Source organism: Salminus brasiliensis, chromosome 1 (assembly GCF_030463535.1).
Source record: "Salminus brasiliensis chromosome 1, fSalBra1.hap2, whole genome shotgun sequence".
Classification (NCBI taxonomy): domain Eukaryota; kingdom Metazoa; phylum Chordata; class Actinopteri; order Characiformes; family Bryconidae; genus Salminus; species Salminus brasiliensis.
This window is the reverse complement of record NC_132878.1, coordinates 23,462,798-23,474,924: the sequence shown is the minus strand read 5'-3', so window position 1 is coordinate 23,474,924 and position 12,127 is coordinate 23,462,798. Positions and strand designations below refer to the sequence as shown.

The 12,127-nt window shown below is 40.0% G+C and overlaps 1 protein-coding gene across 5 annotated transcripts in view; it reads right to left on the bottom strand.

Moving 5' to 3' along the window:
• abr (ABR activator of RhoGEF and GTPase) overlaps positions 1-12,127 on the bottom strand; it is a 192,057-nt gene that overhangs the window by 84,052 nt on the left and 95,878 nt on the right. For all 5 annotated transcript variants that reach the window (XM_072674889.1, XM_072674897.1, XM_072674905.1 and 2 more), the window contains 2 exons: positions 5,730-5,837; positions 3,301-3,361 (listed from right to left, as the gene is read on the bottom strand). In XM_072674889.1, the coding sequence (XP_072530990.1) occupies positions 3,301-3,361; positions 5,730-5,837 (169 nt within the window). The remainder of the gene's footprint in view (positions 1-3,300; positions 3,362-5,729; positions 5,838-12,127) is intronic.

Below are 12,127 nucleotides of genomic sequence, written 5' to 3'. Positions count from 1 at the left end.
TCCGATACGGAGATACAGAGATTCACATTGACAGGGGAGTAATGACTGAGACCCTGGGTGAAACGGAGCTGAGGAACATATTTACTTATCTTGGAGAAACAGAGTTTCCATCATTATAGTATTGACTGACAAACAGCGAGGTAAGAGAGGGAGCGAGAGAGACAGAAACTGTGCAAAAGAGAATTTAAAAGCCTTCAGATTATCTCCAACTGAGGTCTATAAGCAACAGCAGCTGCTTATCTTTCTCCCACAGATTTTTATAAACAGGCACAAACTCCTTCAAACTTCATGGGGCTGCAATGCCCAGAAATGCTGTGGGATTCGCTCTCATCTGGAAGTCAATCATTTCACACACTTGCACACACTGCATTGTTTTGTTTGGACTAAGCCTGTACTGAGCTAGCACTGAGCTCCATAACTGGACTGGTCAGATTGGACCTGGCAGCAGGAGATATGAGGAGTATGTATGAAAGCAGCTGCTGAGCTACAGACAGAGACGAATGACTGAAGGTTATCGGGTATCAATTTTAAAGATGCTAGCATGATTCTGATGCAATTGTCGAATTTTTTGTTTGCTAATGAGCCTCCATCAGTCAGAGTCTTTCTTAGCATTCAGTTCTAGCAGCTTTGTGCATTTTTTAGGCCTTTAATCAGGAATTGTTTGTTCTGACTTTGCTAACAGTATGTTTTGTTGATGGAAGTATCCAGCCTCTGCTGTTGCAAGGCAATATATTATATTCCAGAATAGTGCTTTAACTTTCAACTTTCTCATATTTTATTTCATATTTTAAATCATCACATTTTGGGGATGCCAAAAAGTGAAAATTCATGTAAATTTTCCAACCTTAATCACTTGTAGATGATGTTTTGTTTATGTGCTTTTAAGACTGGTATATGTAAATTAAAAAAAAGGGGAAAAAAAGGGGAAAAAAAAATCTCAGTATTGCTACCCAGTATTGCATCTCACTCTCTCTATATGAAATATATGCAAATATATGAAAAGGTTTGAGCTGAACAGAAACAGCTGAACAGAATGTCAGCTGCTCCTTCGTCCATATTTGTGCACATTCTGTAAAATCTTACGGACAAGGAGGGAACGGAGCAGCACCACTGGAAATCGTGGGGGCAGTGTAACCAATAGCTCAAGTGAGACATGACCACTGCCATAGTAAACGCGTTACAGGCTGTGCTCCCCGCTTACATCCGGTTAAAGATGCAGTCCACACCACTTTCGTTATGCACGGCACTTGCCGGTTCGGCACAAAAGTGGGAGGGGCTCCCAGTAGCGAGGGAGGGTGTATTGTGAACTGGCTAGTTGAACACTGATTGTTATCCTGCAAGTTTCTTTCAGAGGGTCTTTCTTCTTAGCTGGTAACTACAAACCTGGAAGTCCAGCCTGGGGTGACACCTGTTTCCATGCTAAACCTTCTATGATATGACAGGTTTTCAGACTGGTATTGTACAGCTTGTGTTCAGAAACAGTTAAAACTAGCCTTTCCTCCATGCTGGAGGGAACTGCCAGCACCTACTGCTCTCCTATTGGCTGTGTTGTTACTCTGCATCTGCTGCAGCAGACTCCATTTACCTCTGCACTTGCCTCAACACTTTCCACACAACAAAAATGCCTACAGTAGACTACAGAGTCTTCTTACAGTAGAAGGACTGACATAAACATCTATGGATGTTTTTAGATCCGAAGTTTGGAGCTTTAATTGAATTGAATGAATCTCCTCTCAAAGATAAACACTTAAAGTGCTGTTTAAGGGAGTAGGCAGGTTTGGTGGTCTACCAGGTCTTGCACGGTAGTTAATGATTTTTTCCCCCCTTTCCATCCTTATGCAAGTGGATCTAAACGCTTCATAAATGTCATATAAAGGAGATCTGCTGAACCTTCTAAAAGTTTTTCAACAACTGCGGCATCAGTAAAGGACAATGTTAAGCTGGTGAATGTCAAGTATGACACAATATATCAATACTCAGGTGTACAAGCCAGTCATAGTTCCCAGCAAACACATACACATACACACATATATACACGCTCACCAGCGAGAGATCTCTGGAGACGAGGCTTGACTTGTATAGAAAGAACGTGACTGGTGTGTAAAGAGAGAAACACCAGTTCAATCAATCGCTCCTCCACACCCCCTCTCCTCCTTCTCTCACTCTTCTAACACTCGAAGGTACGCACTTACACGGCCTGTTAATTAACCATTGCCGCGGTAACCGCGGCTGGTGCATTGTGGGGATTATCCCCCAGCAACCTCAGAGTTGGAGGTGAGAAACTTCAAAAGGAGGAAGATGCAGAGACGCGCAATCACGCATGCAAGCACACACACACACACACACACACACACACACACACACACACACACACACACACACACACACACACACACGCACACGCACACGCGCACAAGGCATGCATCTTGCCGCACTGAGATTAACCTCTGTAGTCTGCAAACACTTTCACCACGTTACACTCCAAGTATATTTCTCATTCACACCATCTCTCTCTCTCTCAAGGAAAAGCCACCAAAGCAAAGGCAAGTCGGCTTTTCCACATGAAAGAAACAGATAGACAGACAGACAGACAGACAGACGCGCTGCATTTAAATTAGTTCGCCAATGCAGTTCCGCATATCCTCCCTTGTCCATTAAATAGACTAAACCCAACAGTGGCTGAAAGAGAAGAGAGGTATTCGTTACCGTAAGTGCAGTTACAACAGAGTCGGAGCACCAGAAGAATCTCCATGAGTTCCTGCACTCTCGTACTCACTCTCTCTTTATCGGTTACTCGGTCATCCCTTTTCCTCTACTGCTGCTCTGGGTCTCAGTAATCTCTCTAAGCTGTTCTCTCTCTCACACACACATGCTCGCCTGATGCTTTCTCTAAGTGCTCTGCTTCCCTCTCTCCACCTCTCTTTCTGTGCGTCCCGTATACCTTCTTCTGTGCGCACAGAGAACAAGAGAGAGAGAGTGAGTGCGTTTTAACACTTCTGATCCCACCTCCCGCACACCAAAATGTCCAGAATGAGCAAGTAAGCACTCACACACAGGCAGAGAGAGAGAGAGAGAGAAAGAGAGAGGGGGATAAAGCGCACACTGACTGTGGACACAGCATACATAAGTAGAAAGCGGTGGGGCTGAGCTCAATCTTAAAGAGCCCCTAGTCAAAATAAACTAGATTATCCACGACACAAGATCACCCTCTCATTTTCACCTGCTTTATTGCTAAACACACCCACACGTACACACATGCACACACACCAATCAATACACACACTCGTGCGCTGGTCTTACCTTCCATGGTGACAGTAGTGGTACGGTCTTTGGAGTCTTTCGGCCCTTTAACTTTGACATTCTGTTCAACAGAGAAGAACGCAAAGAGGAAATCAGCACCAGCAAATGGAGTTGAACACTTTCTTAGGTTTAACCCTTCAACCCGTCCTTACTTCCCGGCTAAAGCAGCTGTGTGTGTGTTTGTTGCTGTAATACAATGTAAAGTGCACCAGGTGTGATGGGCTTTCAAGTTGGTGAGAGCGTGTGATGGTAGCTCTCATTCAAACACAGCAATTCAGCTTTTAACATGGATCTCTTGATCAATGTCAAAGATATGTCCAGCAGCAGCCCTACCATGAATGAGAAACATTGAGTTTGAGGTATCATTTACAAGCAAAGCAAACTAGCAATGTTGATGCCGGCAATACAAGTAACATCAGTAAGGTTAGCGCTGGAAGACGCTCGACGAGGCACGCAGGATAACTATGAAGCAATCAAAAGCAATAGCAAATCGGAAAGCTCCTCATCAGCCTACACTGCAGGGGTGCCCGACCCTGCTCCTCAGCATCCTGAGTTCAGTAACAACTTAAAACAAACACATCATATCTACTTAATGAAGGCCAAGGGTGTAACATTACGTGTATGTGTCCCATACCATTACATTATGGATGCGGTCAGAGCATGTAGGCATACAGAGAATACATGGTAGTCTATGTTCAAAGATTAAGGAACATAGCACAAGTTCTACCCAGAAACCTAATTGCTTATAGTTCCCCATCAGGACTAGACAAGTGTGCATTTGCACATCTATGTCAGCAAGAAGCAGCAGAAGCTGAATGCCTTCATATGAAGGGATGTCCATAAACATTTGGCCATATAGTGCATTGGAGTGTAGTGCACTTTCTTGCTGCTTAATTTACTATAAGCTGTACCAAATATTGCAGAGGGGTACTATAGGACACTAAGTCTAACTGTCTGTTCAATACAAATTGAACAGACAGTTACCATTATGAGACCTCTGTGTATCATTACATTTATAAAGAAGACCGTAGGAGCAGTTCAATATGCCAGCCAGGTGTGCTTGGTCTGAACTCTCTAGGGTAATAAACCTTTAGGACCAGGAAAAAGACTTCTCCACTGTAACAAGAATCCACAAGCTGTGTTAAGGAGAGTGAAAGGCTACAATCATAGAGGAGGTATGAACCACTGACTGTCTGTGTGACACAGATTAAATACATGAAGCCGATGTTCACATGAGGGAAATGATGTAGAAAGTAATTTAAATAAAAGTTCAATTACAGAAAATGACTCAAATTCTGAAATGCAGATTTAGAATATCCACTCATATAACTAGTACAAATCAGTACAAACTTTAGCATCAGATCTGAGCAAATAAACCAAATACGATTAACCACACAAAAAAATAAAACAAGGATTAATCCATAGTCCTATTAATCACTATTCAATATTTTAACTGTTTGGCAGCTCTAGTACATGCAATATCATTGGCATTTGGGCCTTTTTCACTTCTGACAATGTGATTCTTGCAGTTATTCCAAAAGACCAACAGAAATGCTTCACAAATGACTTGGAAAAGAATGAGAAGTTCTGCAGTAAAGTTGCTGTTTAGGAGATACAAGTTATGTGACAGACAGCAATGGTACACTTGCTGTCTGCTCATTTCTTCGTGGAGAAAGAACAGAAACTAACGTTTTGTCCAGTTATTGTGTAGACATTTGTGTGTGAGTGTGTGTGAGTGAGAGCAAAAGAGCAAAGGAGGAAAAATTTAAAAGAGAGCAACAGGGAGGCATAAACATACAGACAGACAAGCCTCTGTTTTTTGCACATCACGGTGTGGTTTCATGGTGTGACATCTGTTAAATCCACCAATCAGCAAGCAAACACACGGTTTCTTCTCAAAGGTAAAAATGCAACAATTCCAGCACTACAACATGTTTATCAAAGCAGCACACAGCAAATGTGATTAAACACCGATACAGAAAAAAGTTGCAAGAATTTAGCCGTATATATATGGTGGTGTTTATTCTTTTATTTGTTGTTCTAAAGCTTTCGCACATCACTGTATGTGCCAAAATATTTTACAGATACCAGGCCTGAAGACCTAAAGGTGTTTTTGTCAATATTCTCATCCAACTGTTGGTATACTGATATCACTTTAAACACACCTCTATATTATTTACTTGCCCAATAAAAGAGTATAAAGATGACTATCTTGGGGTCCAACCAGACCATCAAAAACTAATATAATAAAAGTAATAATAAAACTGAACTTTGAGTGAATATCACCAACAAATGAAATAACATCCCTTAATAAGGGTTGTATTTTACATACTGAGGGCTGCAGACTGTGGCCACGGTTATAGATTATAAGGGCACAAGCAGGTTTCTGACTGGTGCATGTGTATGTGTGAGCATGTGTTGCTAGTCACCTCAGATATCTTCTGGAACTGGGAGTTGGCCTGGCTGCATTTCTCTGCTGTCTCCAGAGCCACTTTGTAGTTGTCAACAAAGGCTTTGTACACACCAAGCTGGCTGGCCTGAAAAAGAGAGAGAAAACATGAAACTCTGATAAACAGAGAGATGAGGAGGAGACGAGTGCAGACAAAGGACGGTCAATGTACTGTCCACTGAGGAGGAAAAATGGACAGAACAAAGAAAGAGTTCAGTTGGACTTAACTGAACAAAATTTGCTTGACTTGCCCTGATGAGAAATGTGTCCTGGATTACGGGTGACCATTACAAAAGCAATCAGACATCAAGGTCTGCCAATCAGTTAAAAATGTCAGTTAATCTAATAAATACATACAAAAACACAGTCTATGAATACCTATAAGGCCTTAAGCCCTTAAGAACAATAAACACACTCCAGTACAACGTTTTCCATTAACTATTAGGGAGGTAACATTATACACATTTTTGGGTTCTTCTGTAAACTAAGCTCCATTGTGTAAAAATGCAATGATGAATAGACCAACATAAATTATCCAAAGTGAATGAAAATGGTATAAGCACCTGCCAGCCCACTTTCCTCTAATAGAACACTCCCAGATGCCTACTTCTCCATTTTCCTTTATCAACAGCAAATTAGAGACCCTCAGCAAAGAAAAAAGAGGGACATGCAAATGTCTATACACATATATATATATATATATATATATAACATTGATTTTTATGGTTTGTCAATGCTGCGCTGGAATGGTTAAAGATCACTTGAGAAGGTATTCCATAGCGCCCCAAAGAGCCTGCACAGAGAAAAGCAATTACAGCCTCACAACTACATGTGAAAGCAGATTGGGGAGCAGCTTCAACAGTGGGTGGACTGCAGCACTGCTATAAAAGTTGCCGTATGTAAAGTCCTACTGGAGTGTGTATTTAACCTTAGATATGACGCAACAGTGCCTTTCCATGTCTTTCAATTCTTCCTCCTCATTCCCTCACTCCCCTAAGAAGCCTCAGCTCTCTCTTTCTCACTCCCTCTCTCTCTTTCCATTGCTCGGCTGATCCCTGTGTTCTGCTCTCAGCAGGTGGAGTGGGTCTGATTTCTGAGCTGTGGTGATTAGCTCTCTGCATACATATGATGGAAAGCGAGCAGCCGGAGGCTAAAGCATTTTCCTTCCCTATGTCTAGTCCAGTACGTGTTTAGTCAGGGCACGTCTAGTATCGTTTCAGTGGCCTTAAATCACATCAAGCCTTAAATGCCTGTCAAAACCTTGAGGACAGTTTTTTTAGTTATGGTGAAAGGATTATCCCGTGTTTATGTGCGCACGCTCCATTACTTCCTGTGGTTGATCCTGTGCCCTGGCATGCCCCTTAACCTTGGCAACTCTGTAAATTTAAACACTTATACATCACACAGTGGCAGTCACCTAGCAACCCCACATCCTCTCTGCCTCTCACCTACTTACTTCATTAGCCATAACACACACTCGCAGGAGCAAACTCGAGTCCAACGGTGTATGTTGTGGGTATGGTGGCGAGAGAATGAGTAAGCAATGCAAGAGAGACTGAGAAAAATTGAAAAGGGGGGTGGGGGGGGGGGTGGAGAGAGCGCGAGAGAGAGAGAGAGAGAGTTGATCAATGAAGTGAAACTCCAGAAACAGTCATCCTCGACTCATCCCCCGTTCCCTTCTGTGCTTTTATTCCTGTCGTGTTTTTCATGCTTGTGTTGAGTTTTGAGAGCTGGAGGGAGTCAGTAATTACATCACCATCTGCCTGCAGAACTAATGCTATAAAGTTTAACACCACATACACACACACACACACACACAGACAGATGTCAGCTTGTATAGAGAGTGACTGTTTCAGCGCGCAGGTGCGTGTGTGTGTGTAGGTTAATAATGTGAGGGAGGTAATATTTCAGAAGCTGGCAGCTCGTGTTGATCATGTATTATAAACTGCTGCTACCTGACATTTATATTTTAGTATGAATGAACTCTATCCGAGGATAATGTGCAATAATGATCATCAACTCACTGAAAAGCATTTCACTTTCATTAACATTCATGACGACTGAGCTGAGTGCCCAGTGTATGCATCACAGTTTCACACCTAAACTGTTACCACAGCTCTATACTGTTGTTAATACACAAGGATCTGATGATATACAGTCTTAAAAATGGGTTCTTTTTTTAATTTTCAATTTAAAGCATCAGTATGCAGTATGCAAGGCCTTTCTTGCTCAGATAGAAAGTGGAATTCACGCTTTGAGCATCCACTAAACGAGCACATGCTTACATGCATTTATGGACAAGCTGAGAGATATAGAACCTAGACTGGTCACAACATCTACATTAAGGATTTATCATACAATATATGTACATGACCTCAATTATTTTGGCTGACCTCGAAATCGCATATTGTGTTTACATAGCAAGGAAACTCTAGTAACTTAAATTTAGTAAGTAAGAGAGAGAGGGGGTGAGTACAAGTGTCTGAATGGAATATGAATGGAGGAACAAGCTGTGCTTTAAAGATGAATGAAGCTCAGAATTACACTATGACCTCTCTCTCTCTCTCTCTCTCTCTCTCTCTCTCTCTCTCTCTCTCTCTCTCTCTCTCTCTCTCTCTCTCTCTCTCTCTCTCTCTCTCTCTCTCTCTCTCTCTCTCTCTCTACTTGAATACTAGATGATTCTAGATGAAGAGTTTCAGACATTTTAAATAATTCAGCAGACCTGTGAAACAGATGATACAACCCTGTATGAATCTCCAGCAGCAAAGCTACAGTGGGTTTGAGCAAACCGACAATGATATCAAGAACTGACAGCAGTAGTGTATCATAATCAGTCTTTGTTTAACGTGTAGTTCATGACTTATATTAGTTATGCTGTATTTTAAATTGCTGTCCCCTGTGAAACATGAACGGAGGGCTTCAGTAACAGCAGTATGTCCTGATCTTTTCCAACATGCTTGAATCTTGAAGCACACAGCAGACTTAGGCAGCCCATGAGATCATAAGACATGTTAAAGTAATGACATTTTACACAAAACCACTGTTTATATTGGTCTAATCATTAATCAGAAAAAAAAATAATAATAACAAATAAATATTTAATAAATAATTTAATAAATAATTAAAACAACATAATGTAGTATTGTGAGAACTTTTATTGACAGTTCTGTATCTCTTAGCTTGTCCAGAAAAAAGCGTTCTTCAGTGGTAGGTCAAAGCACAAATTTCACTTCCATATTGCAGGAGGAGCCTGTTAAAAATCTAAAATTGGGGAGGAAAATTGGGTAATAATAATAATAAAAAAAATAATAATAATAAATGATAAAAAAACAGCACTAAGAATAAAATGAAACACCAGACACACTATGGCACTTTATGTATGTACTTAATGTAAATAAATGCCTCTTAAGAATGTCTACTTAAATCTAAGGTGTTCTGCTTTCAATGACCCCTCTTAAACCATCCCGGGGTTTCACAAGAACTTTAATCTCATTAACTGGAACAATATTAACAAATGCAATTACACAAAAGCAGCGCTGGCTTGGGGAGAGGAGTTTTAGTGCAGAAACCACCACTCAGTGTGGCTGGCTCAGGCTCCTCTCTGGGCATCTAGAACATTCATTAAGGGAATAGGATGAGCCAAAAGAGAAGCTAACTGCAGCACTGCAATCCCTCTGGAGCCAATCAATAAGACTCACAGTCACATCACTCTCTCTCTCTCTCACACACACACACACTAAAGTTGAGACACAAATACATATCACAGAAAACACACACAAACTATAAAGACACCCTTTCTTAAACAGTTTACCAGCATTCTATGGACAACATACTAGCATTGTAAATATATGGCCACATTCTTGGACTGGAACACACCTACACATATTTATTTAAGAACACAATGGCTAATATAAATGTGCTTTTGTTGGAGCACATGAACACAAAACACCCACAGGAACACTCATCAGCAACTGTGACTAAACACACTTTCAGCAGACACTAAGAACCTGGTGATGTTTAAGGTTTAGAGGGCCCATTTTCATACTGCAGCTCTTAGTATTGTAAAAGCCAGCACTGCCATAGCATTAATAAGCAGTACATTATGTAGCCCTAACACTCTGACACACACACAAGCACAAACACAGACGATAGTGTGACTGACTGTGGTGGTGTGGCCGTTCAACCCACTCCAGCTGTTAGAAATCTTGACCTTCTTCTTGATGCTACAATCTCACATTTCATCTCTCACTAAATCTGCTTTCTTTCACCTCTGCAACATTGCCAACATCTTCGACAAACTGTACTCCATGATTTCATCAGCCCGCAGCATTTAATAGTGGGGTAACCCAACATTTGAAATGCATTTCAATGCACCACAAACTATCCCTGATAGTTTTTCTGTTACTTCTTTTAAATCTTCCTCTCTTCCTGTACTCGATTAAGGCCAGGTATAAGAACAGTGCTCTATATATGGAACAATTTAATAAAATAAATAAATAAATATAATATAATATAATATAATATATGAAAATAATGATAATACCTTATTCTTTAGAAAACTTTGGAGATCCTTAGCAAATGTTTGGGCACTCTGCATTGTAAGTAGGTATGAAACTTGATGGTTATCATATTGTGTACATTGGCTTAATACTGGTATTGGGTGAAAACAAATGCAACCGAACAGAGAATCTCACCAATTTCTTACTATTGTCACTTTAATAACCAAATAATGCATCCTTTTATAGAGAAAATAATCAGCAGACTGACCCATAATAACCCATAACCCTCATCTCATGTGCAGTGTTTTTACTTATTTATTTTTCAAAAGGGAGGCATACTTTTACTAATTGTGTAACTGTTTCAAGCTTTAACTATAGTAGCATTTTGTTCAACCAAAAAAATACACAGGGTTCATTTTGTTCAGGGTCGGTGTATTATTATTACTATTATTATTATTATTATTATGACTATTAAGAAGAAGAAGAAGTGGAATAGTTGTGAAATACTGTGAAACTTTAAAATCGTGATATCATACTGTGAAAACCTCATTCGGTTGCAATGGTATTTCTTTTCAGGAAACAGGCCCTTGAAGTAGCATGATATATTTGTGCCACATTACTCACCCCTATGGAGACGCACATGTTTCATAGAACAGGAAATGTTTCCCTGCATTTCTCTCTGTTTTTTTTTTTTTTTTTATCCTTATCTTATCATTCTGGAGTAAAGACAACAACTTTTAAGTGTTTCTCTGTAGTTAGAAAAAGACTGAGAAACCCGCTGATTCAAAACACCCGAAGAATCTGTCCAACAGCTTCTGTCATGAATGTGTTTACTTCTCTTGCTTGTTTTCTGAGGGCAATTGATCGTACACCACAAATTCAGCAGATAGAGGCTGGGAGGAAAAAGGCATTCCTTTAATGGACAAAAGTAAATAATTCTACCAATGCAATTAGTAATTAAAGAAATTGAATGGACAAATTGAAAAAGTCTGACTGCTTTAGAAATGCTAATTAACTTACAACTTCTAAACCACTGATCATATCTGCCCAATATTATCTTAATGCTGTGAACAACAGAATGAAACATCTTTGTGTGAAACTGAGCAAGTACAGAGCAACCCTGTTGAGAAGGTCAAGGTCAAGGACTTACATATGAAGAAACAAAATCCCGTTATCAATATTTCCACCTCTCATTTTAATTGTAATCGGGGTTTCCTTGTACTGTTACTTGAGTTCACCAGTATAGTTGTGTTAATATTAGCAAGTTATTCTGACAAAATGGGTTTGTGATATTGAATTCGGATATGTTCATAATGCACTGAAGAGTCTGACAGCTCAGACACAGGATTAGAGGAATTACTAACCCCCCCCCCCCCAAAAAAAAAAATGTATGTCAACCAATGGCTGAAAGTGTTTTGTCTGCACTACTATTTCAAACTGAATAGTAAAAATGACTGCATATTATTATATTAAAGCTGGAACATGAGAAGTGTACTGTGTGCCTTTGCAATTTTAATATAAAAATGTTATAAAATCTGTACAGAAAAGTCAGTTGAGAAGATCGCCATAAAACTAAACTGATCTAAAATTGCAATAACTGAAGCATTTAAGGGTTTCCAAGCACACATTTCAGACCTCATTCTAACCTTAACCTTAACCTGACCCTTTTAGGGTTAGGTTTAGGGCTAGATTTAAGGTTTATGGTTAGACTTTGGAGTTGATTCAAGGTTAAGGTTGGGTTTAGGTGCAGGGTTACATTCAAATAGACAGTCATTTACATTTAACTTTTAAGTGCATTTAATACATATTCAGTTAAATGTTAGTTGAATGTTAGTTGAACATCTGCATGGTATTTATAATGGGGCATCTAAGTAAAGTG